Below are 27,677 nucleotides of genomic sequence, written 5' to 3'. Positions count from 1 at the left end.
AAAATAAAAAGACATAATTCTCTTGGAATTGCCATCAAAGATTAAGAATAACAGATTTAATGTTAGGATTAGCAGCAAGGAAGAAACTATTACAGATTGTTTTTTCTAGATTAGACCTTTGTAGGTCTATAAATTGAGATCTTGGTTGAATGTTACTTCCAAGACAGCACTGTCCTATAGACAAATAATACAATCACACATGTAAGTTTAAATTCTCTAGTAGCCACATTAAAAAGAAATATGTAAAATTAATTTTAGTAATATATTTTAGTTAGCCTAATATATTCAAATATTATTTCAATATTATTAATAAACAATTTTAATATTTTATATTTTTTGTACTAAATCTTTAAAATCCAATGCCCATTTTATACTTAAAATACATCTCAGTCCTGACTAGCCACATTTCAAGGGTGCAGTTACCACATGTGGCTAGTGGCTACTATACTGGACGGCATAAGTTTAAGCAGTTGCATTAGTCAGGGTCATGCTAGGTATTGTAACAAACTCAAAAATCTCAATGGCTTAACACAATCCAAGACTTATTTTCAATTCAGGTTACAGTCCAAGGAAGTTAAGAAGGAAAAGAACTCTACCTCATTTCAGGGACTCAAGTTTCTTATAGCCAGTGGTGCCATTGTCTCCTTTCTGGAGACTTTCACTGGATTCTCTTTATCTAGTCACCTAAAAAGCAAAGAGTAAGGGCATCCCACTAAAGCAGCAGCAGCTATGGGTGCAAACTCTCCCCACAGCAAATCACCATCATACAAGTCACATTTACACTTAAGACCTCCATTTGTATTACATGTGCTAACATTCAGTTGGCCACACCAACAAGAATGGAAGGAGAAATGAGAAGGGCAATGAAATAGGCTGAACAAAGATCTATCACAATGTGAACGGTTCAATTTGAAAAGCCTCTGGAAGAGGAGAAATTAAAGCTGAGCAACTGATGTGTTTCCCTCTCCACTGGTAATGGTAGCCTTGCTGCTCCCATATTCTCTAAGATACAGCATACACTAATAATAACCAAAAATATGGTGTGAAAATATGGATCATTACAGAAAATGGCTCAGACTGCATTACTAGGGGCCTCTTAATGATCTTCCTTTGTTAGAAAACCCTGTTTTAAACTGTAAAATAAAACACAGACACAGAAAACCATACTATACAAATGGATAATTTCATACATTATTTTTTCAAATTTTATCGAAATACAGTTCATTTACAATGTTGTGTTAATTTCTGCTATATAAAGCAGATGTGATTCAGTTATACATATATATATATATTCATATTCTTTTCCATTAAGGTTTATCACAGGATATTGAATATAGTTACCTGTACTATACAATAGGACCTTGTTTATCCATTCTACATATAAATAGCTTGCATCTGCTAATCCCAAACCCAATCCTTCCCTTCCCCAACCCCCTCCTCTTTGGCAACCACAAGTCTGTTTTTTGTGTCTATGAGTCTGTTTCTATTTCACAGATAGGTTCATTTGTGTCATATTTTAGATTCCATGTATAAGTGATATTATATGGCATTTGTCTTTCTCTGACTTACTGTAATATGATTATCTCTATGTCTATCCATGTTGCTGCAAATGACATTGTTTCATTATTTTTCATAGCTGAGTAGTATTCCATCATGTATATATACCACATCTTCTCTATCCATTCATCTGTCAATGGACATTTAGGTTGTTTCCATGTCTTGGTTACTGTAAACAGTGCTATGAACACTAGGGTGCATGTATCTTTTTGGATTATAGTGGGTTTGTTTTTTTTTTTTTTTTTGCACACCAGGCTTCCCTGCTTGTTCTCTATTGCTAGATAGATCAATTTTCGTAACTTCCTCATGCATTGAAATGGGATGTGTAAAAATCCAGAGGGTCTTTCACAGTGGTGCATCTTCTCAGACTCTTGACCAACTGATACCACTTCTTCACAGCACTCAGTGAGCCTCACATGGGCAGGCAGAGTCGGCCGAGCCTTGGACCTCCTTCAGCTTCCTCTGGGGTTGACACCTTCTGCTTGTTCTCAGAAAAAATATTCATGAAGGACTATCACTAGTGCCAAGTACGAGGCCCACATTCAAAACAACCTTCAGACTAGTGATCTCTCTGGAAGAGCGTCCTGTCCACAGAGGCTTATAGGCCACTCCATGTCTGGAGTGAAGGGACCACTGAACCAAGTTTCCTGCTCTTGGATTGAAACAAGGGAAAGCAGACTCTTTCCCCTTCCCGGATGGGGAACATGAATGCCTTGAACAAGTCATTCCCAAAATCTAAGGACTGTTTCGATCATGTCCTTGGTAAGACAGAGAAGCCACTCACTTTCGTGTAGGAGGGGACTTTGGAGTCTGAGGTCAGACTCTGCGATGAGCGAGCAGAGCTATTGCTTTCAGTGTTCATGAATTATAGTTTTGTCTGGGTATATATCCAGGAGTGGGACTGCTGGATCATATGGCAACTCTATTTTTAGTTTTTTGAGGAACCTCCATACTGTTTTCCATAGAAGGTGCACCAATTTATACTCCCACCAACAGTGTTCAGAGGGTTCCTCTTTTCTCCACACCCTCTCCAGCATTAGTTATTAGTAGACTTTTTAATGATGGCCATTCTGACTGGTGTGAGGTGGTACCTCATTGTAGTTTTAACATTTCTCTAATAGAGATATGAATGTCTTTTCATGTGTCTATTGGCCATTGTTTTGCATATCTTCTTTGGAGAAATATTTATTTAGGTCTTCTGATCATGTAGTCAATTGGGTTGTTGGTCTTTGTTACAGAATGGTATGAGCTGTTTGCATATTTTGGAAATTAAGCCCTTGTCAGTCACATCATTTGCAAATATTTTCTCCAGGTTCATAGGTTGTCATTTCGTTTTTTGTTTTTTTTCATGGTTTCCTTTGCAGTACACAAGCTTGTAAGTTTGATAAGGTCCCATTTATTTTTGCTTTTAACTTGAAAAAATGATTAACAATAACAGGGAAACTGTTACAATACCACCCAGGTCAAGAAACCACCACCACCAGGTCAAGTTTGCCAACCACCCCAAAAAGCCCCTGCATGCATGCTAATTCACTTCAGTAGCGTCTGATTCTTTGTAACCCTATGGACTGTAGCCCACCAGGCTCCTTTGTCCATAGGATTCTCCAGGCAAGAATACTGGAGTGGGTTGCCATGCCCTCCTCCAGGGGATCTTCCCAACCCAGGGACTGAACCCACGTCTCTTGGGTCTCCTGCAGTGGCATTGTGAGGCATGCTCTTTACCACTAGCACCACCTGGGAAGATACTCTCCCCCCAAAAAAGTCCCTCAGTGGGCCCAATTCCAATCACAATCTTCCCCCTGCCCCAGAGTAACATTTATTACAATCACTTCCTTGCATTTCTTTTAAATACCCAACTGTGCATCCCTAGACACTACAGTTTAGTCTAGCCCATTTTTAAGAAACTTGACATGTTTCTTTTAATGTGAAAACTCCATCCCATCCCTTTCTTTTCCTTATTTGTTGAAGGTCTCTAGAATTTTCCACAGTCGCAATTTTGCTGACTGCAAACATGTGATGCAGTTTAGCTTATTCCTCTCTCCTCTGTATTTTCAGTACCAAGCTGGCAACTTCATCCAAAGACTTGAACAAACTCAGATTATTCTATCACTTTGGTTAAGACTGTAGGTGATCTGTACTCTTTTATCGGGAGACACAAGTTAGCTACTGTGTCCTTTGTTGTGACTTTAGTGGTCTTTGATAGATTCTTTGCTATCTGGTATAAAAAATATTTCAGGCTCATCTTGTATAATTTCTGTCCCCGACCTGGAATCAATAATTTCTCCAAGAAGCCTTGGTTTCTTTTAGGGGAAAATCCAACTAAGCAACTAAAACCACCAAACCACCACAGTATAACGACATTCCAGGACCACATTCTAGGCAGCAGGGGCATATGTGTATGTGTGTATCCTCAACATAAAATGAGAACTACAGAAGTTATTCACCATCTTCTATATTATTTCTGTACTTACTTTCTTTCACTCTGAGACTCCTGGTCTCAAGGATACAGACAATGATAAAATTGGAATATCCCATCATTAATCTTTTGTTTTATCCTACATGGTATCAGATAATGCTACCACTACTGATATAATTACAAAAAATATTTTTGATTTTGCATATGCTTTTTCTATTTCCCCCACTTCTTTCAGCTGTACTGTATCTGCATTGTCAGTGTACACAGCCTTTACATACTCTTATCTTCTCCTTTTCACTTATTCCTAGTTCTACTAACAGCCATAGGTTTAATGCTTACAACCAGCCCTTATGAATCTCATTTCTAGTAGCTTCCTCAGGAAGAGTTCATAGGGCTCATAGGAACCCTATAGGATTCCTATAGGATTCCATAGGAACAATATTCCTTGACTACTTATATGTTGATAGCAGTTTGTGCTTGTTAAACTTGGGGATTAGTTTTACTGAGCATAAAATTCTTGGTTCACATCTTCGAGTATCTAAAATATATTATCCTATTTTCTTCTGGCATATAGCATTTGTCAAAGTTTGATGATAATCTATTTTCTTTATAAGTCACTTGCTATTTTTTCTTAGATGGTCAAGGAATTTTTCCAATTTTTATGAGCTTAGTAATCTTACTAGAACGTCTTGTCTTGGTATTTATCAGTTGAGTCTCAGGTACACAGTGTACTCTCTCGTTTCAAATTTTTTTTATTGTACTTTCGGGAATGTTCCCTTGAGTTACCACGTTCAGGATTTGTTTTGGTCCTGTTTTGGAATTTCTTCTTCAGGAGCTCCTATAATCCATATATTGAATCTTCTTTACCTATCTTCAACATTTGTTGCTTTCTCTTGAATATTCACCATATTTCATTTATTTAAAAAATATATCATCTTCATACTGCATTTCCCTAAAGCATTTTTGTGTGTGTTTATTCACACTTGTGATTCTTCTAGTTGCTTTTAGTTCTGAGTTTTTTAAAATTTTATTTCTTCCCTAATTTATCACTTCGTTTCAGAATTTCTACAGCACTAATATATGTTGTTTTCTCACATCTTAACTTTTAACATCTCATCTAGCTTGTTTTGCAACAGTAGGTTAACAGTTTTGATCTATTTTGTGAGCATGTTATACTAGTGTACTTTTATTTTCTATAGGGATATTATCCCACCTCTTAATATCACCCTCTCTCTCATAATAAGTTTATATGGGATTTGACCATAGTATTTTTCTGATGCCTACATTTCTATAAAATTATTTTCCTAAATATTTAGGGACATCATTGAAAACAGCTTTCCTAACTTCATGAAGCTTTCCTTTTTGTTTTTTTAATTATGTTAAAAAATTTGGCAATTCACCTTCTGATGTTTCCTGGTTCTGCTAAATTCTTCACTTTTATCTGAACTCCTTCTTTCATCTTTACTGCCCCCTCTTTTTTCTTTTTTCCATAATGATGTTAATAAACTCATACTTTAAGACACTGACAGATTATAACATGAACCACTATGTGTCTTACATCATCTCACAGTAATCCTACAAGAAAGGTATTATTATCCCCCTATACAGAAAAGAAACTGGGGCACAGAGTGTTAAGTATTATGCCCAAAAGCACAAGTTAGTAATTAGTGAAGCCAAGAATTAAAATTTGACAATCCAACTTCAATTCACATTACCTAACAATTTCTACAGTACTTTCCTGCTTGGATGTGAGGGACTCTCATTTCTCAAATCCCACCATGCTACCATTTTAAGAGCAAGCCTAAGCTTGCTAAATTCAAACACTAAGCTGCTACTGTCATAGAACCTACAACTTTTTATATATTCACACAAGATTCCTCCTGTGTACCTACCCCAATATTTCCAAATAATGCCATTACTTACCTTCCAAATACTCAATAGCTACTCTTAATCAGTCTCCATTGCAGGAAGGAGTGTGGGGAAAACATCACCAAAAATAATCCCATTGAGGAAAAGTAGGGTGAGACAGACAGCATTTAAAACAGTGGTTCTCAAACTTGACTGCATGTTGTAATTATCTATGGAGTTTAATAATAGCAGGAGCCTATGTCTGATCCCTCAGAGAATCTGATTATGGTCTAGGGTATGGGATTTTAAAGTGATCCCCAGTCTCGTGGATTGCACAGTGATTATATTTGTGTTGTGTTGTATATTAGTCACTCAGTCATGTCCAACTCTTTGTGACCCCATGGACTACAGCCCACCAGGCTCCTCTGTCCATGGAATTCTCCAGGAAAGAATAGTGGAATGGGTTGCCATACCCTTCTTCAGGGAATCTTCCAGACCCAGGGATCAAACCTGGGTCTCCTGCATTTCAGGCAGATTCTTTACCATTTGAGCCACCAGGGAAGAATACCATATTGTATATTTGAAATCCGCTAAGACCCTAAGTGTTCTCACCACACACACAAAAGTAACTGTGTGAAGTGATGGATACATTTTAATTAATTTGACTGTGGTAATCATTTCACAATATATATTAAAACACCAAATTGGACAACTTGAAAAAAAATCACATTGCACAATCGAAATTTTTTTGTCAATTGATGCATTTTTTCCCCCATGCCACCAAGCAATTCTGAGTGGAGGCACACTGGCTTGTCCTACAAATTAACTCAATTCTGTCACTATATACCTGGAAACAGAATCAGATCTTATAAGTTAAAGGCTTAGTTCCACAAGACTGTTCCACTTTAGACACCAACCACAAGTCCAGGCTGTCAACTACACTGCTGATCCAATGACTGTAAACTGGAAGGTCCCACAAACCACTTCTCAGGTTCAATTAATTTGGAAGAGCAGCTCACAGAATCCAGAGAAACATTTACTTATGTTTACCAGTTTATTACAAAGGATACAAATGAAGACGTATAGAGGGTGAGCAACAGAAGGGTCCCAACCACAGGAATTTCTGTCCTCACTGGAACTGGGATGTGTCCCCTCCGAGAATGTGATGCATTCACCAACACATAAGCTCATCAAATTCCTTTGTTCAGTAAAAAATTTTTTGAGCTTAATCTCCAGCCCTCAAATCTTTCCCTTCCTTGAGGTCAGTGGGTAGGGTTGAAAGTTCTAACTCTCTAAGTACTTGGTCTCTCTGGTGACCAGCCCCTTTCTGAGACTATGGGTGAACCACAGGCCAAAGTCTTTTCATTACCATTAACTCAAGTGTGTTCAACAAGGCTTCATATAAATAAGAAAAGACATTCCTATTGCTTCTGGAGGTGAAGACTTGTCCGATGTTTGGGTTCAAATAATTTCACCTTTCTCTTCAAGGCTCAAAACTGTTCTACTTAACCCCACTAACCATCAACCAAGATGAAAAAACTAAATTCTTATACACTGATATCCATGATCAATGAGGACCAGTTTGTTCTAGTCACAGATACTGCCCTTAACTTCATTAAATTACAAGGCAGCAAATCAGACTAAATGCCTCTCCCTAAGAATATATATGCCTTGCCTCTGTTCCTATTTGTCATATAATATAAAGGGCAGAGTCAGCCACTAAGTATGCACACACTTAAAGTGTGGAGATGTGCAGTTAAACTTCTAATTACTTTTCTCTCATGGAAGCATGAATAATCTCTAGGCTCTAGTCTCTATCCATTTGGCCTAAGTCCTGTCAGACCCTGTCAGGGAAAAAACGTCCTGAGGTCAGCCATTTAGTCACAAAGGCAACTTAAAGTTTAAGAAAGGAAAAGCACTCATCCACTTAGGAAAATAGTTTAAACTAACTAAAGGAAATTGAGTCCTTCTCTTGGAGAAAAGCCCACAATCTAGCCACAATCAGTTATGAGGACCCACTAGTTTTCTAGCATTATAAGTGTTCCAGTAAACTTGTTTGGACTTTCCACACACACAGGCCCATCCTCTCTGCATCCAGGCCACAATCTTTAAGTGCTCGTGGTTCTCTGGGATTCATTTCTGGGGGTATCCTCTTATCTTGGATCAGTGTACCTACCATAACATTTCCTGTGTGATGCAAATGAACATTTCCTTTTCTTGTGCCCTATCCCAGGCGGCCTGTTCTTTCCCAACTTTCCTGATGCTATTGACCTTTTTAATATCAATATAGTTGATATTAAACTATATTAACTCTCCCATTAATAACTATTAAACTCTCCCCTTACCATAGTTCTCACTTTTCTAAAAAAACAGGTGATACTAATTTAGCTGGTAAATCTGCCTTATACTCATTACCTCCCTATATTTAATTTCACTGACCAAATGTCTACCATTTTTCATCCTAGAAAAAGTTCTTCTAGACCAGTAAGAACTCATGAACATCTGACATATTATAGAACAGTACCCATTCTCCAAGTCATAATTTCTATCTGTAATCACATTTCCTTTGCAGAGAGATCTCTTAAATGACATGGCACATTTTCATGGGACTGAGGCTGGTAAGGGTCTTTTCAAGTGGTCATATTTCTCCTCTCCTACCTGGTACAAACTGGCACAAGTTATTTCCATTGGAACCCTTTTCTGCTGACTTCTATCTATAAGCCAGATCAGTCCCTTTTCTTTATTTCTAGGACAGCCACAGGATTACTAAAATCAATCCCTGGATATTACCTGGTCTCAGATAGCTCAGTTGGTAAAGAATCTGCCTGCAATGCAGGAGACCCCAGTTCAATTCCTGGGTCAGGAAGACACCCTGGAGAAGGGATAGGCTACCCACTCCAGTATTCTTGGGCTTCCCTTGTGGCTCAGCTGGTAAAGAATTCCCCTGCAATGCAGGAGACCTGGGTTTGATCCCTGGGTTTGGAAGATCCCCTGGAGAAGGGAAAGGCTACCCACTCCAGTATTCTGGCCTGGAGAATTCCATGGACTGTATAGTCCATGGGGTTGCAAAGAGCTGGACACAACTGAGTAACTTTCACTTCAGATTACTTATTTTTAGGGAACAGGTCTTTTTAGTCATTCATTCAATACAATGTTAGGTACCAGGCAAAAGGGACATAAAAATATACACCTGGTTCCTAGCTCTAAAAAGCTCACAGCCTCTTATTATGCACACACATAACAAGTAAATTTCATATAATCATTACCCCTGGCCCATTTGGCTGCAGGCCATCCTTCTTTTTAATTATTGCAATGGGTGTGAGGCATTTAAACCTCCTTTACCTTCTGTGCCCCAAATATCAGTTTCAAGCCCCAGAACATTTTTCCTACTATGCATTATAGCCAACAAGAGGCATCTGTAAGTGAGATTTAAATATCACTTCGTTGTGTCTTAGGATACACAATGCAGAGATGGCCAGGAGATTCAGAGTCTTTAGATAAGAAGTCACCACCTGACTTACCATGTTTCTTGCATCTTGAGGAGAGGCAATATGGAAACAAAACACTGCTTTGAATGCTCTGGTAAGGCTAGGATGAAAGCAGGGGATACGGACAAGTTCCTAAGGATCAATGCATGCTCTAATCTGTCAGAAGCCCATAAAGTTTTCTCTGAACATCATACAGAAAGAGCAGTGTCTTTACTTTTAACCAATTATATGACATGCTTTGGGGCTATAATAAGTAAATCACTTTTTTCATCCCATTCCAGTTGCTTCTGCTCTTTTTAGCTAATGCCTATCAAATTACTGAATAGTATTACTTTTAGATGATAAAGAATTTATAGACTGAAGAACAACAACATAGATCACTTTGCATTTATTACATGTTAAACTGAATTTTTTCAAATTACAGAATTCAATTCCAAAATAAGGCAACTAATGCCTGGTAAGCTGTTATTCACTTGCATTTTTCCCTCCTAACATTTTAAAACAAATGAAAACAACACCTTAAAAGACATGTGAATAGGTTCAGTGCACTTTCAGTGGCTCACAAACATGAGATAAAGACCACATTAATCCATAAAAAAAAATTGCTCGATATTTTAAAACACAAATGACATGAACTAAAAGGAAAAAATAAAACACTGCATTTTAACCAAAATTGTTTCCATAGATTATAGAATATTTTTTTAAAATACTGCTCCTCTGCAGAGCACATGCTGTGCTTGGCATGCTTGGCACATTAGCACTTGGTAACTGTTCAGCTTCCATCTGCAGTTTTTTTCAGAAGGACCCATTCTCAGGGCCCACACTCCCCTGCGACTAATCTACTCCTCTGGTGGAAGCCTGCTCCTTCTTCCTCCACTGTCTCTTAAGGCTTTCCTGTCTTCCCTTTATTCTCCCGATTCACACTCATTGCCACCTGTGTTCTCAGCAAAGATGCCCAGCAGAGAACTCACCAGCTGCATCTCCCCTCCACAAGAGCTCTCACTCCAGATGTCGCCCCTTTACTTGACTGAACTATAAGATAAAGAGACAATCTTGCCCCCAAAAAGTTTGTTCTTCCTACTTCATCGTCACATCTCCTACAATGCAGAAAAGGCTGGCGATGCCTCATCTAGAACTTAAAACATTCATTAGTTTAGGCAGAATTTATACTGCTCTGAAGTTCTTTAAAATCTACTCCTTCCTATTATTTTTAAAAACCATAAAAATATAAAAATGTAAACATTCTATTAAACATTCAGCAGAAATCCTTTTATCCTACTTTATGCAGTGGGTTCAGAAAGAACAAAAGTGACAGCATGTTCCCTCTGACAGACCCAAAATCATACTCCCAGCCCTAGCCTACCATTACACATTTCCCACCATTAGCACTGTGGGCCAAGCGTGTCTCTCATGACAACTGCTGCTGCCACCCATGAACACCCTGTAACAAAGCAGCACAACAGCTCCCTGTGATCTCTCCCAGCTAGCTGTCCACCTGCTTGCTGGGAACCTTACATCCACTGCTCCACACTCCACCCAGCCGTGGTGACCACACAAACTAATGGAAGCAGGGACACAAAAATATGAAGCACCTCTTTTGCTACACTTTACATTCCTTTGCAAAGTGAGAGGGCACTTCCTATCTCTTTGTCAGAGTATCAACAGAACTAGGTGGGGTGGGAGGGTGCTGCTGACAGAGGCAGCACTAAAGAGAAAGCCAACGGTGTCCACTCTCGTCCAACATTCATATTCCTGTCGTCATGACACTGCTGGGAGCTTGAGGATGAATCTGGTATTCTATTCAAAAGGAAAAACCTACTCAGGAAATTCTAACCACTTCTCATTGCTCTTGTAGCAAGGTTTTACTGCATGCTTTTTAGAAGTATGAAATTAACAAGGTATTTTTTTAATGAGTAACTTAAAAATCAATTTCTTAATGTGGCTTTTGTTTTTAGGGAGAGATATGCTAAACACAATAACTAGTGAAGCCTATCAGCTTTGGGGAATTCCCTATAAGTTATGACTAATGAGACAACCTAAAACCACAATTCCACACCCGGGTGATAAACAGTACCAATTAACCAGAGTATTAACTACAATGACTTAAAACTATATTACCTGAATAGTTTCTACCATGAAGTATCAGAAAAAGTGAAATAATAAATATTTTCCACAGCACCATAAGGTTTTATAAAATACTCTGTTTTTAACATAAATGTATAATCATAAGATTCTGGTCTATCATTCATATTAGGCTTAACCTCTTTTACTGATAATAGTTCTCACAGAGGTCATATAGGCACAACTGTAACATGAAAATCATATATTTTACTGAAGATTCTGTATGGTAAACTTAGACTATCACCCTTCTCGTTGCATCCATTGAGTACTAGTGGATTCAAAGGCCAGGAAAGATGGTTTTGCCATTTGTACTCTATTCACATATTTTAATGTGCCAAAAAAATCTAAGTGGTAACTACGATATTTGCCGTTAACTGAAAAGTCCTTTTATACCTGTTTACTTTAGTACTGTGTGCTCTTAACAGGTTTTGTTTCTAAATGATAATATTATGTAAATGGCTCTGAGTTTTTAAAACAGGAATACAGTAATTCATTTTGAATTTTAAAAATTAATGCAAGTGGAAAACAAATTTTGTAGCCAAATTGTTTGCAATTATGTGTATCAAGTTATAATAAAAACTCTACCATAGATTGTGGTGGTTTAGTCGCTAAGTCGTGTCTGACTCTTTGCGAGCCCATGGACTGTAGCCCACCAGGCTCCTCTGTCCATGGGATTTTCCAGGCAAGAATACTGGAGTCGATTGCCATTTCCTTCTCCAGGGGATCTTCCCAACCCAGGAATTGAACCCAGGTGTCCTGCATTGCAGGTAGATTCTTTACTGACTGAGCTGTGAGGGAAGTCCATCTACCATAGATTGGATCCCCCCAAAATCCAACGTGCTTATGGGTCTCCTGAAGTATTAGTGTGTGCTGTGCCAACTTAGCTCAGTACTGATCTAAGCAAACATTATTGAAAGTAATGACTTGCTGACCAAAAAGCATATACTGCATTCCAAAGCCAAATATGAATTTGATTTAGGATTATTAAGTCCATGTCTCCCCTCCATTAACGCAGAAAACTGAGACCTGGCTTTACTGTAAATCAGCTTTAACACTAGAGTAAATCTGCTATAAAATTATTTATAACAAAATAAATTATTTTCAGACCCTCTACACTAAGTGATATATATAAATCTTTAGCAGTTTATAACATTAGCTTAGGCCACTTTTTTAGGACCCAAACCTACTGTACAATCCTGAGTAAAAGGTTAGGGGTACAGTTTCTTGGGGATCTTTCTTGACCATGAACCATAAAGAAAACACATAAAACCATAACCTGTAATAATCCCCATTTTCATTAGAAGTACCATTAATTCTTTTTACTTTGGTAAATAAGTTTATCTATGTAAACCATTTATTCTGATGGAGTAAAATATAAGCAGAGCTTTTGCTAGGATCCCTCCATCACTTTTTGACACTGATAAAGTAAATAGTCAGGAAGAGTAGAACAGGAGGATCTGAACCACAGGGCTAACGTGTCACCATGAACTCGGAAATGCAGCAAGCAGGGGATGGATGGGAGCAGTTGACAGGCCAACAGCCCTTCATTACCTACAACAAAACAAAATCAGAAATTCTTTAATACAAAAAGACTTCAACAGACAGTTCTACAAAGAAGATATACAAATATCCAATAAGCATGTGAAAAGATACTCAACATCACTGATCATTAAGGAAATGCAAATCAAAACTAAAATGACACACTACTCATACCCGTTAAAACAGCAATTATCAAAATTCTACTTTGGGGTATATAACTAAAAGAACTGAAAGCAGGGACTCAAACACAGATTATTTGTATATCCATGTTCAAAGCAGCATTATTCAGAACAGCCAAAAGGTGGAAGCAAACCAAATGCCCATCAAAAGATTAACTGACAAATAAAATATGGTGTACTCATAAAATGTGACTGTATTTAGGCTTACAAGCAAGGAAATTTTGACACATAACATGGATGAACCTTGAAGACATTAAAGTGAAATAAGCCAGTCACAAAAGGACGAATACTGTATGAGTCTACTTAGATGAGGTACCTAGAGTAGTCAAATTCAGAGACAGAAAATAGGATGGTGGCTGCCAAGGGCTGCAGAGGAGAGGCAATGGAAAGTTAGTGCTTAATGGGTACAGTTTCAGTTAAGAAAGAGGAAAAGGTTCTGAAAATGACAGTGGCAATGGCCGCACAACAAAATGAAATATATTTAATGCCACTCACCAATACACTTTATGATCAAAATGGTAAAATTATGCTACATATACTTTACCACAGAAAAAAATTCTTTAATAAAGTCTGCACAACACACTTATCAAAAAGATGTTCATAAAAAAAAAATGCTCATAACAGCATATACATCCCTAAGAAATTAGATATTTTTAAGAGTTTGCCTTCTGATTGTAAGAAAGGCCCCATAAACACAAGACTGCCTTCTCAAAAACTCTACAAACCTATAATGTCAACAACATGAAGTCTTAGTTCCTGTTGCAGGGCCTTTAAGGTAGAACGCAGAGCAGCTTGAGATTCTGACATCTTTACATTTTGTTTCACATCATTTGCAAAGGATAACCAGAGTTTACCAAAGTCTTCAGTCGAGACTTTTAATGGCCTGAAAATAATTGTGAAAATTAGATTTATGTCCATAAGAATGAAATGATTCTAAACAAATACATTTCAACTGATTCATGGGAATAAAAAAAAAAATCATTACAAATCTAAATCCTATGAAATCTATGTTTTTTAAACCAGACATGACCAGAATGCTGACCATCCTCTAACTTGAAGACAATGCTGAAAACAGATGTTATTACAGAACAACTGTCTTTTCAATAAATCACCCAGTTCTTTTTCTGCACATTAGTCATTACAGTAAAATTTCACCAAATAATTTCATGAATCATTCAAATATAAAACTTTTCTTTCATGTATACTTTAGACTGGGGATTCCCAGGTGGCTCAGTGGGTAAAGAACCTGCCTGCAATGCCAGAGATGCCAGAGATATGGGTTCAATTCCTGGGTCGGGAAGATCCCCTGGAGAAGAGCACGGCAACCCACTCCAGTAGTCTGGCCTGGAGAATTCCATGGAAAGAGGAGTCTGGCATGCTTCAGACCATGAGGTCACAAAGAGTCAAACATGACTGAAGCAACTGAGCACACATACTTTAGATTTGGGGACGAGATACTCTATCAGAGTCATATACAGAAGTACGAATACAAAGATCCAGCACCTTAAGCAAAATGGACCAAGAAAGAATTTTAATAAATACAGTTTTTAAATGGTTCAAGCAGCTAAAGATCAAATAGTTAACACTGGGAAATCTCCGGGGGAATGGGAAATTTTTATATTCTACTTACATTTTTCTATAACATTTAAATTCTTATAATAAGTACTGATTTTATAATAAGAAAAAAATTTTTTAAGATACAGAGGATTTTACTCATAAGAACAGAATTGTTTGTGGCACATATGCTGTGCTTCTTCAAGTTACTAATGTTCACCATGGGACATAACCTTCATAGTCACAGAATGTAAGTTTTTTGAAGGCTGGATTTTATCTTTTCAGCACAGCAGGCATAAATACATACTCTTTGACAGACTGATAAACATGTTCTTACTAGAAGACTTTGAAGAATGGGCAAAAATTATAGATGGATATGGAAGGTTAAAAAATTTTTTTTACAGATATTCATTGGTATTCTACATTCTTGCTTCAGGCATGCTTCATTTTAAAAAATGTTTTAACACAGTACAATATATTCATAATACTAAATGAGAGCAGAAGGGTTAAAAGATTGTTTTCAATTATGCGGGTAGCACTGCACAATGCTAGTACAATAACTAAATACTGTATGTCTAATAAAAGCTTAATAACTTTACTGGTCATAGCAAATACCTCTTCCAACAACACAAGAGAAGACTCTACACATGGACATCACCAGATGGCCAACACCGAAATCAGACTGATCATACTCTTTGCAGCCAAAGACGAAGAAGCTCTATACAGTCAGCAAAAACAAGACCGGGAGCTGACTGTGGCTCAGATCACGAACTCCTTATTGCCAAATTCAGACTTAAATTGAAGAAAGTGGGGAAAACCACTAGACCATTCAGGTATGACCTAAATCAAATCCCTTATGATTATACAGTGGAAGTGAGAAATAGATTTAAGGGACTAGATCTGATAGACAGAGTGCCTGATGAACGATGGATGGAGGTTTGTGACACTGTACAGGAGACAGGGATCAAGACCATCCCCAAGAAAAAGAAATGCAAAAAAGCAAAGTGGCTGTCTGAGGAGGCCTTACAAATAGCTGTGAAGAGAAGAGAAGCGAAAAGCAAAGGAGAAAAGGAAAGATATAAGCATCTGAATGCAGAGTTCCAAAGAATAGCAAGGAGAGATAAGAAAGCCTTCCTCAGTGATCAATGCAAAGAAATAGAGGAAAACAACAGAATGGGAAAGACTAGAGATCTCTTCAAGATGATTAGAGATACCAAGGGAACATTTCATGCAAAGATGGGCACAATAAAGGACAGAAATGGCATGCACCTAAACAGAAACTGAACATATTAAGAAGAGGTGGCAAGAATACACAGAAGAACTGTGGAAAAAAAGAGCTTCATGACCAAGATAATCACAATGGTGTGATCACTCACCTAGAGCCAGACATCCTGGAATGTGAAGTCAAGTGGGCCTTAGGAAGATTCACTACGAACAAAGCTACTGGAGGTGATGGAATTCCAGTGGAGCTATTTCAAATCCTAAAAGATGATGCTGTGAAAGTGCTGCACTCAATATGCCAGCAAATTTGGAAAACTCAGTAGGGGCCACAGGACTGGAAAAGGTCAGTTTCCATTCCAATCCCAAAGAAAGGCAATGTCAAAGAATGCTTAAAATATCACACAATTGCACTTATCTCACATGTTAGTAAAGTAATGCTCAAAATTCTCCAAGCCAGACTTCAGCAATACATGAACCGTGAACTTCCAGATGTTCAAGCTGGTTTTAGAAAAGGCAGAGGAACCAGAAATCAAATTGCCAACATCTGCTGGATCACTGAAAAAGCAAGAGAGTTCCAGAAAAACATCTAATTCTGCTTTATTAACTATGCCAAAGCCTTTGACTGTGTGGATCACAATAAACTGCGGAAAATTCTGAAACAGATGGGAACCAGACCACCTGACCTGCCTCTTGAGAAATCTGTATGCAGGTCAGGAAGCAACAGTTAGAACTGAACATGGAACAACAGACTGGTTCCAAATTGGGAAAGGAGTACGTCAAGGCTGTATATTGTCACCCTGCTTATTTACCTTATATGCAGAGTACATCATGAGAAATGCTGGGCTGGAACAAGCACAAGCTGGAATCAAGATTGCCGGGAGAAATATCAATCACCTCAGATATGCAGATGACACCACCCTTATGGCAGAAAGTGAAAAAGAACTAAAGAGCCTCTTGATAAAAGTAAGAGGAGAGTGAAAAAGTTGGCTTAAAGCTCAACACTCAGAAGACTAACATCATGGCATCTGGTCCCATCACTTCATGGCAAACAGATGGGCAAACAGTGGAAACAGTGGCTGACTTTAATTTTTTGGGCTCCAAAATCACTGCAGATGGTGACTGCAGCCATGAAATTAAAAGACACATACTCCTTGGAAGGAAAGTTATGACCAACCTAGACAGCGTATTAAAAAGCAGAGACATTACTTTGCCGACAAAGGTCCATCTAGTCAAAGCTATGATTTTTCCAGTGGTCATGTATGGATGTGAGAGTTGGGACTATAAAGAAAGCTGAGCGCCGAAGAATTGATGCTTTTGAACTGAGGTGTTGGAGAAGACTCTTGAGAGTCTTTTGGACTGCAAGGAGATCCAACCAGTCCATCCTAAAGGAGATCACTCCTAAGTGTTCATTGGAAGGACTGATGAAACTGAAACTCCAATACTTTGGCCATCTGATGCAAAGAACTAACTCATTTGAAAAGACCATGATGCTGGGAAAAACTGAAGGCGAGTAAAGGGATAACAGAGGATGAGATGGTTGGATGGCATCACCGATTCAATGGACATGAGTTTGAGTAAACTCCGGGAGTTGGTGATGGACAGGGAGGCCTGGTATGCAGCAGTCTACGTGGTCGCAAAGAGATGGACATGACTGAGCGACTGAACTGAACTGAAACATTAACATTAGTTTCTCTCAGAAGTTTTCCATAGGTTAGCCAACCCCAACCTATACAGGGTCCCCCACACTATAATCATCCATCACACCATTTACTTCCTGTTCATAGCACAATTCACAGTTATACATGCATCTGTATGACTGTTCAATGTCTCTCCCTAGAATGAACCTTCTCCTCCCTTTGCGGTGTTATACTCCCTAGCACCTAGTACAGTGCTCTGTCCAGAGAAGAGCCTAGTAAATACTTGCTGAATGAATGAACAACTTGAATTAATATTCCAAAAAATATTTACCTAATGAAATCTAACAGTGATAAGTTTACTGAAAATTCAAGCTGAACAGAGTGAGTATCCATCACTTGATAAGTTATAAAACCAGACAGATTTCCTTCTGTAAATGGTTTTTCCATCTGCACACTATATTGAAAATTTTTGGTGCTTTCTGCTTCTATTATGGGCAAACAGCATCCAGGATGCTCAGTGATCTGTAAATAAAAGTAAAGTAAGTACTGAAGAAGGTATCAATACAGACTATCACATGAATACCAATATTCTATTTAACTGAATTGGTACAAAAGCATACTATAGTGAGATATCAATAACAAGCCACAACACTAGGATAACTGACAACTTCACTTGAGAAAAATTCACTAGCATAGATAATTAAGAAATAACAACACATAGGTCAGAATTATGCAACAAACAGCATTACAATGAAAATGTCTGTGTGGTTTAACAACAACCAAAAAAAAAAAAAAAAAAACACAACAGTCCTGTGGCTCTCAATACTAACTAGTAGCAGGTTTTTAAAGCTAGGAGAATTTAAAGAAAAACAAAAAAAGCAGGTCTATCTTTCCCTCTCATTCTCCACCCTTACTCAAATCAAGTTCTGGTGGTAAAGCTCAGACAACTGAATTGGGTTTTGGTTTGTGTTTTTAGGTTTTTAGAATTAGGTGATTCTAATGCATATCTATGGGCTTCTCTGGTGGCTTAGCAGTAAAGAATCCACCTACAATGAAGGAGCCGCAGGAGACATGGGTTTGATCTCTAGGTCAGGAAGATGCCCTGGAGGAGGGCACGGCAACCCACTACAGTATTCTTGCCTGGAGAATCCCATGGACAGGGGAGCAGGGCAGGCAACAGTCCATAGGGTCGCAAAGAGTCAGACACAACTGAAGCGACTTAACACAGCATGGCAGCACAATGCACACATCTGCATTAGGAATTTCTGCCAGGTCAGGCCCAGGTAATATCCCACTCAATGCATTCTAGCTCAGAGAAGAAATTGGACCAGTTTTCTCAGTCTTCTCTAATACAATCTTTATTATGTTCCCTTGTCTCCTTTGAATGATTTGTCCCACTTAAAATAATTTTAAAAATCTGTCACACCTTTCACTGTTTTTGCTAAAGAAGAAACAAGGATGTGGGAGAAATTTATAAGCCATCAGAAGCATCAACAGTAGAAACACTAAGGAAGCACTGTCCATTTAAGGCAGAAAAAATAAACCATTCATTGTCTTACCTTGAAATTTTCTGCAGGAGCAATTTCTAAGTTAGCACTTTTCACTTCCAAACCACTCTTATTAAAAACTGACCAGACCACCAGCAAACAATCATCTTTCCAAATTTTGTAAGAAGACACAGATATGGCTTCATTATTACAGACCTCCATAAGATCTGAATGTATGTGTTCAGTAGTTTCTTCCAACAAAGAAGAAGCTAAAGAGATTTCACTGGCAACTGAGGCTGGAGTGGCTTGAGGAGGATGAAAAACTTCCATGTTGTTATCAGCAAACAAAGAGGGTATAGACAGCCTGCAATTTGAGATTTTCTCAACCAAGGGCAGTTCTGTCAGTGACTCAGAATCCAAAAGTTCTGAACTGAGAGAAAATTTCTTTAATTCTTTATCTCCTCTATCCTGCAAATTATCCAAACAATAATCTTCTTCATAAGTCACATTTGATGAAGAACTAAAGGAAGAAGGGATTATATTTTGATCAGTGGTTGTTTCCTCACTTTTGGTTTCTTTGATTTTTGATTTCCTTCTAAACTTGTGAGAAATGGTATCCGCTTTTCCGAGCTGCAAAGATAAAACATAATAATATAAAAAGAAACCATTCTACTACATCATGAGTCAAACTTTTTTTTAATCATTTCAAATGAACAATGTAGTAACTAGCTAAGGTTCTACCTATTAGAGATGAATAAAATGTTAAGCCCTAAAATTCTGACAGCTACATAAGCTAAATCTACTATTAAGCTAAATCTACTTCTCATTAAAAACACGTAAAACCAGAAAAAGAAATAAGGTGAAAAAGTCAACAATGAACAATTCTAAATCTTGTTAGACTTCAGAATGCTAGCGTACAGAATTGCACAAATTAAAAACAGTGAGAAAGTTAGCAATTTTTTGTTTCCAGAGTTGTCCTGTAGAAGCTAAAATACCCTTAAACATAGGGATGGCTCAAACTTTGGTTCAGTAATCTATAATAGTCCTATTTTTATGGCCTGTGAGTCAATAAACAGGGAAGAAAAACTGACTTTACCTTAATAATCAACTAGCACTGGCTAACTAGAACTCACAGAAGGAAAGAATTCTAAAAGTGACTAGTGAAGTATGTTACAGACTCAGGGGATGGGAACAGCAAATTTGCTATTCTTGAGCTAAGCCTCCCAAGGAAATGGCTGCGAATTCATGCAAGATTGATGGCTCAAGCGCCCTCTTGCCTCACAAAGAGATGACTGGATGGCATCACCAATGCAATGCACATAAATTTGGGCAAACTTTGGGAGATGGTGAGGGACAGAGAGGCCTAGAATGCTATGGTCCATGGGGTTGCAAAGAGTCAGACACAACTGAGCAACTGAACAACATTATTACATGTATTATTAAAAAACAATACATGCTAATTTTACGTAATTATTTGCTTCCCCTCCTTTCTGCAAGATGCCATCTGAGTTATAACACAGTTCCTCACATAATTCAGAACCCCCCGAAACAAGGAAATACACTCTTTTTACACTTTTTCCAACTAATCTAGTGACAGCTGAAGAAAAAAGAAAAGTGTGAGGGGTAATGCAGAAAGGATTTAACCTAACTTAAATAGAGAAACATCCTACTTACATTTCTTATTTCGAGCCCACCGAAAAAAAAGAAAAGTCTAATTAATTTATCACCCTGAATGTTCTCCTGAGAAATACTCTGAAAGCTATGTACTTTGTTGAGAAGGTAGAAATCCTTCAACACCAGGAAAAAGGCTGACCAATCAGGGCTTCGTAAGCCTTGGAGCACCCTGACCCTGATGCTCTCTGACCACTGAGAACTTGCCCTATTAGTGACAGATCATTCAATGGAAACCACCACAGCCTGCTGGAACAGCCCACGGACTCAAGATCAGTCACTCTGCTGCTGAACTACACATGCTGAGACAACATTAAGATACATTAATTACCTACTAATACTTTTAGGATGAATTCAATTCACTTTTTCTGATTATCAAGTCTGACAAAAATAAGCTCTGGAAAAGAAAGAGATACAGGCAAAGAATGTAGCCTAGAGACTTGACTAGTGTTGACAGAGATGGAGGGAAAATTCCACCAAGGGAGGTGAAGGATGAAAAAAACTGTGATATAAAACTGAAGAAAATATAGCTCTAATCATAATTTTGCACTAGGTGGGATCATTTGCCCACCAAATGGAAAATTACATATGGAATACGCAGACACTCAAAAATAGCACCTGTCCTTCACTCCACAGTTTATTCTTTTACTAAGAGAATAATATATCAGCATAAAAATTTTTGCAAATCATAATCAAAATTTCTGAATATAATTATTACTTTTGTATAATTCCTTTCAATCTCAATACACGTTTATCTTAACAGTTACAAGCAATATAAAAAATTAATATTCTGGGGTTTTTTTGCTTGATATACGTAAGTATTTTTAAATTTTACAATGCAGTATTTATCATTTTTAATGACAAAGTCATATTCAGTGCTAATATAATTTATGTACCCATTCTCTTAAGACATCTAAATCGATTCCTATTTTTCACTATTAAAAATAACCATTTTAAGAAGTACTTTTTCCACAGACACATCAATATTGTTAACTATTACTATTTTTAATTTCCATCAAGTCCACTTTCCACTGAGGCCTGTCCTTTCCACCCAAGGGGGTGATAATACACATGGTCATATTTGCAACTTAATCTGGACTCTGACCCTTGCACTGAGTAAAGAGAACACCTGACTGAAACTGAGCCAGTAAGATTTTCTCCTTCAGGAATATAAAAGGTATGTCACTGATGGCTTTGGAGCTGCGGGAGCCATTCCCACAATGTGTATAGATTAACAGTCATGAGCTTTTGTAGAGCCAGTTTTTTTGTTCAAAACAGGAGACATAAGATTCTCAGAGGAATATAACTGACTACTTACCAAATTGATTGTATTTTCTGATCCTAGCCCAACAAACAATGATGATGCCAGCAGCCGCTTTTCCTTCTCCTCTTTAGATTGGGTAAGGACTTGAGATGGATCCTTTTTTGTTACAGTTTGATCTCCATTCTCCACCATTATACTCTCCTGAGAAACTGGTGGAGCTTCTGTTTCATCACCAGTTTTGCTTTCTTTCTTGGGAAGATAGCCCTCTTTCCCCCACAATTTCTTTATACCTTCCAGCTTCAAGCCATTTGTCCTAAGGAGATTTATAATGAAATCAAGTCAGTTTAAATAACTGCTAAACAGTTACCTTCATGAGGCATTTTTTTAAAAACACATCTTTGTTGTCATCTTTTAGAAATAGCTTTCAGATTATATTCTATATGCCAGAAATAAAATTGAGATCTGCAGTTTTTATTTTAGTTAAAGCCAACCTTCACCAACCCTCCAGCCAAAATATTTAATGCAACAGAACTCAAGGCTTAGTTTAAAATTTCAGATCATTTAATTTTCATTTAATTGTTTGAATAAGATGTCCAAAAACAGAAATACTATAAATCAGTTCCTTTCAATGTATGACTTTTCAAAATTATCCTTACTTCTGATGGGTTAAAGATCAGAAATGACATAGTTTCATGGCTATAATCACTTAACGAAGGAATTAACACTCTATAAATTTACTACATAAAATCCTGTGGAAAGCAAAAAAAAAATTCATTCAAATCTACTCATATGTGTAAATTTACCTTTAATCCAAAAGACTTTATTAATGTGAACACAATCTACATTTTCACCTATTATTGCTGTTGTTTAGTCACTAAGTCGTGTCCAACTCTTTTGAGACCCAGGGGACTGTAGCCCACCCAGCTCCTCTGTCCAAGGGATTTCTCAGGTAAGAACAATGGAGTGGTTGCCATTTCCTTCTCCAGGGTTCTTCCTGACCCACAGATTGAACCCACATTCCTGCACTGGCAGGCAGATTCCTTACCACTGAACCACCAGAAAAGCCCCGTTAACTATTATAATGTACATTAATAAAAATGAATGAGGTTTGATCTATAAAAGAAAAAAGTATTAATGATACTTTTGGAAAAAGCATGAAAGTTAGGAGTTAATACCTGAGGTGAAGAAGAATAAAGCAGTGATTAGGATTAAGACTCATCTACTGTTGTCCCAAAAGCTACAGCTGCAAATCATAAGTGTAGGCTCAAACAACCAAAGACTGCCTCTATTGTTTTCATTTAAGAACCATGTGTCCTTGGCACCAACTCATGTAAGTATCTCTGCCATGATCTAAAACTGCATTTTTAAAATTTGTGCTACAATACAAGATAGGCAGATCATGAAATGACTCTAAAATAAGATTTCAGAAATATCTGTACTGATTGTTATTCTACTTCATTCTACTTAATGATTTGTTGGAATCACAGTCAGTTTGATTTTCTGTAGTACTCCAGGAACAAAAAAAGATCATTATACTTCATACTGAGTGAAGAATTAATGCTATTAAGTACCAATTGTCTAAAAGAAAGTCTAACACTAATAAAGAACGCCCTACAGGAAATCAGTCCATTCAACAAATGTTGAATGTTCCTTTATAAATATCTTCATTTCTCTCTTTCAGATACCAAAGAGTTTTCTTAAAAGTTAAAAAACAAAATCCTGTTATTTATCTATCAAACGTTGCAGAAGAAAACTGGTTGATCTTGTGTGAGCAGATAAAAAAGTCATCATGGGAGCCACTAAAATGACCCTAGCATCTCTAGGATGCGCAACAGCAACAAGGGATTCATGAATCCCCCAGGAGAATGACAGTGTGTTTTTTAACCTTGTTTACCAAAACATATCCTTTAATTATTAAGGGGTAGTTTAAAAAAAAGAGAGAGAAGCTCTCCAAATGATTCAAATATTAATTTAATAAAAAAAAAGAAAAGTAAGCGTAGTAGATCCTGGGATGTTCCATCCAGATCCCCCTTCAATGAAGGAGTCACTGGTGCAGCTGCTGGGAGTGTAGAACCCTTAGGGATTTGAATCAGTTGCAGAGTCACATCAGTTGCAGAAAATGCCCTTTTCCCAGGCCACCCACATCCAATAATTAATGAGCAGACATATAGAGTCCTGGCCACCCATTTCAGCCCAACTCAGGACAGCTCTGATGGGCCATTCTAGCTCCAAAGCTTCCAAGCGAGTTGGCAGACACTGTTGTTGGCAACAACCCACAATAATGGGCAAAAATGAGAAAGGGAAGGAAAATGGAGCCTGCATTATTGTTGTTCAGTTGCCAAGTCGTGTCCAAATCTTTGTGACCCCATGAACTGCAGCATGCCAGGCTTTCCTGTGCTTCACTATCTCCCGGAGTCTGATCAAACTCATGTCCATTGGGTCAGTGATGCCATCCAACTATCTCATCCTCTGTAACAGGCACACACACCTATCAGTTCAGTTCAGTCACTCAGTCATGTCCAACTCTTTGTGACCCCATGAATTGCAGCACGCCAGGCCTCCCTGTCCATCACCAACTCCCGGAGTTCACTCAAACTCATGTCCATCGAGTCAGTGATGCCATCCAGCCATCTCATCCTCCGTCCTCCCCTTCTCCTCCTGCCCCCAATCCCTCCCAGCATCAGAGTCTTTTCCAATGAGTCAACTCTTCACAAATCTCAGCTTTAGCATCATTCCTTCCAAAGAACACCCAGGACTGGTCTCCTTTAGAATGGACTGGTTGGATCTCCTTGCAGGCCAAGGGACTCTCAGGAGTCTTCTCCAACACCACAGTCCAAAAGCATCAATTCTTCGGCGCTCAGCTTTCTTCACAGTCCAACTCTTATATCCATACGTGACTACTGGAAAAACCATAACCTTGAATAGATGGACCTTTGTTGGCAAAGTAATGTCTCTGCTTTTGAATATGCTATCTAGGTTGGTCATAACTTTCCTTCCAAGGAGTAAGTGTCTTTTAATTTCATGGCTGCAATCACCATCTGCAGTGATTTTGGAGCCCAAAAAAATAAAGTCTGACATTGTTTCCACTGTTTCCCCATCTATTTCCCATGAAGTGATGCCATGATCTTCGTTTTCTGAATGTTGAGCTTTAAGCCAACTTTTTCACTCTCCTCTTTCATTTTCATCAAGAGGCTTTTTAGTTCCTCTTCACTTTCTGCCATAAGGGTGGTGTCATCTGCATATCAAAGATTATTGATATTTCTCCCGGCAATCTTGATTCCAGCTTGTGCTTCTTCCAGCCCAGCATTTCTCATGATGTACTCTGCATATAAGCTAAATAAGCAGGGTGACAATATACAGCCTTGACATACTCCTTTTCCTATTTGGAACCAGTCTGCTGTTCCATGTCCAGTTCTAACTGTTGCCTCCTGACCTGCATACAGGCTTCTCAAGAGGCAGGTCAGGTGGTCTGCTATTCCCATCTCTTTCAGAATTTTCCACAGTTTACTGTGATCCACACAGTCAAAGGCTTTGGGATAGTCAATAAAGCAGAAATAGATGTTTTTCTGGAACTCTCTTGCTTTTTCTATGATCCAGCGGATGTTGGCAATTTGATCTCTGGTTCCTCTGCCTTTTCTAAAACCAGCTTGAACATCTGGAAGTTCACAGTTCACATATTGCTGAAGCCTGGCTTGCAGAATTTTGAGCATTACTTTACTAGCATGTGAGATGAGTGCAATTGTGTGGTAGTTTGGGCATTCTTTGGCATTGTCATTCTTTGGGAGTGGAATGAAAACTGACCTTTTCCAGTCCTGTGGCCACTGCTGAGTTTTCCAAATTTGCTGGCATATTGAGTGCAACACTTTCACAGCATCATTTTTTAGGATTTGAAATAGCTCAACTGGAATTCCATCACCTCCACTAGCTTTGTTTGTAGTGATGCTTCCTAAGGCCCACTTGACTTCACATTCCAGGATGTCTGGCTCTAGGTGAGTGATCACACCATCGTGATTATCTTGGTCGTGAAGCTCTTTTTTGTACAGTCTTCTGTGTATTCTTGCCACCTCTTCTTAATATCTTCTGCTTCTGTTAGGTCCATACCATTTCTGTCCTTTATCGAGCCCATCTTTGTATGAAACGTTCCCTTGGTATCTCTAATTTTCTTGAAGAGATCTCTAGTCTTTCCCATTCTGTTGCTTTCCTCTATTTCTTTGCATTGATCACTGAGGAAGGCTTTCTTATCTCTCCTTGCTATTCTTTGGAACTCTGCATTCAGATGCTTATATCTTTCCTTTTCTCCTTTGCTTTTCGCTTCTCTTCTCTTCACAGCTATTTGTAAGGTCTCCTCAGACAGCCATTTTGCTTTTTTGCATTTCTTTTCCATGGGGATGATCTTGATCCCTGCCTCTTGTACAATGTCACGAACCTCATTCCATAGTTCATCAGGTACTCTATCTATCAGATCGAGTCCCTTAAATCTATTTCTCACTTCCACTGTATAATCATAAGGGATTTGATTTAGGTCATACCTGAATGGTCTAGTGGTTTTCCCTACTTTCTTCAATTTAAGTCTGAATTTGGCAATAAGGAGTTCATGATCTGAGCCACAAAAATTTTCACTATCATGCATTACATATAGAAAGTCTAAATAGGAAGTATATGAGAGCAGCATAAAACCATTTCACACACAAAGTATGCTTCTTTCTGATATGAAACATTGTAAAAAATTTTAAACGTCAGTCATCTTTGCCTGGATTTTGACAATAATAATATTAATATAATACATAGTTTTATATGGTATACCTTTTGTGCTATTTTTAATTAGGCCATTCAAACACAGATGTAAATTATGGCCAAACAATCTTCAAAACTGCTGCCTGCCAGGCTCCTCTGTCCACGGAATTCTCTAGGCAAGAATACTGGAGTGGGTAGCTGTTGCCTTCTTCAGGGGCTCTTCTCAACCCAGGGATCAAATCCAGGTCTCTCACATTACAGGTGAATCCTTTACAATCTGAGCCACCAGTGAAGCCCAATGAAGCAATCTTTAGAAGGGGATTCCCTGGTACCTCAGCTGGTAAAGAATCCGCCTGTAATGGAGGAGACCCTGGTTTGATTCCTGGGTCAGAAAGATCCGCAGAAGAAGGGATAGGCTACCCACTCCAGTATTCTTGGGCTTCCCTGGTGGCTCAGCTGGTAAAGAATCCACCTGCAATGCGGGAGACCTGGGTTTGATCCTTGGTTTGGGACAATCCCCTGGAGAAGGGAAAGGCTACCCACTCCAGTATTTTGGCCTGGAGAATTCCATGGACTGTATAGTTCATGGGGTCAAAGAGAGTTGGACACGACTGAGCGAGTTTCACTCACTCACTCAACATTCAAAGACTGGGAATATACTTTGAGCTCCAGAAATTCCCATTCGAGCTATGGTGCTGCTCTACAATAGGACTTAAGGTAAGAAATTCTAAATTGGCTTGCTATACTTTATTCTGGCTCAGACGGTAAAGTGTCTGCCTACAATGCGGGAGATCCAGGTTCAATCCCTGGGTCAGGAAGATCTTATGGAGAAGGAAATGGCAACCCATTCCAGTATTCTTGCCTGGAAAATCCCATGGACAGTGGAACCTGGTAGGCTACAGTCCATGGGGTCGCAAAGAGTCGGACACGACTGAGCAACTTCACTTTCACTTCACTTTAT

At 38.3% G+C, this 27,677-nt stretch overlaps 1 protein-coding gene across 2 annotated transcripts in view; it reads right to left on the bottom strand.

Annotated features, from left to right (window-relative positions):
* Positions 1-12,219: 12,219 nt before the first annotated feature.
* The window catches only part of AP4E1 (adaptor related protein complex 4 subunit epsilon 1), a 67,261-nt gene continuing 51,803 nt past the window's right edge, over positions 12,220-27,677 (bottom strand). The window contains exons 17-21 of one of the 2 annotated variants that reach the window (XM_006077779.3): positions 22,037-22,295; positions 19,120-19,677; positions 17,892-18,082; positions 13,874-14,031; positions 12,220-12,981 (exon numbers count right to left, since the gene is read on the bottom strand). In XM_006077779.3, coding sequence (XP_006077841.3) covers positions 12,821-12,981; positions 13,874-14,031; positions 17,892-18,082; positions 19,120-19,677; positions 22,037-22,295 — 1,327 coding nt within the window. In that variant the 3' untranslated portion in view covers positions 12,220-12,820. Of the gene's footprint in view, positions 12,982-13,873; positions 14,032-17,891; positions 18,083-19,119; positions 19,678-22,036; positions 22,296-27,677 lie in introns of those variants that run through there. The other variant, XM_025295582.2, reaches the window with a different exon arrangement.

The sequence above is a fragment of the Bubalus bubalis genome, chromosome 11 (genome assembly GCF_019923935.1).
Source record: "Bubalus bubalis isolate 160015118507 breed Murrah chromosome 11, NDDB_SH_1, whole genome shotgun sequence".
NCBI classification, from domain to species: domain Eukaryota; kingdom Metazoa; phylum Chordata; class Mammalia; order Artiodactyla; family Bovidae; genus Bubalus; species Bubalus bubalis.
The sequence above is the reverse complement of the archived record's forward strand: the minus strand, read 5'-3'. Positions and strand labels throughout refer to the sequence as shown.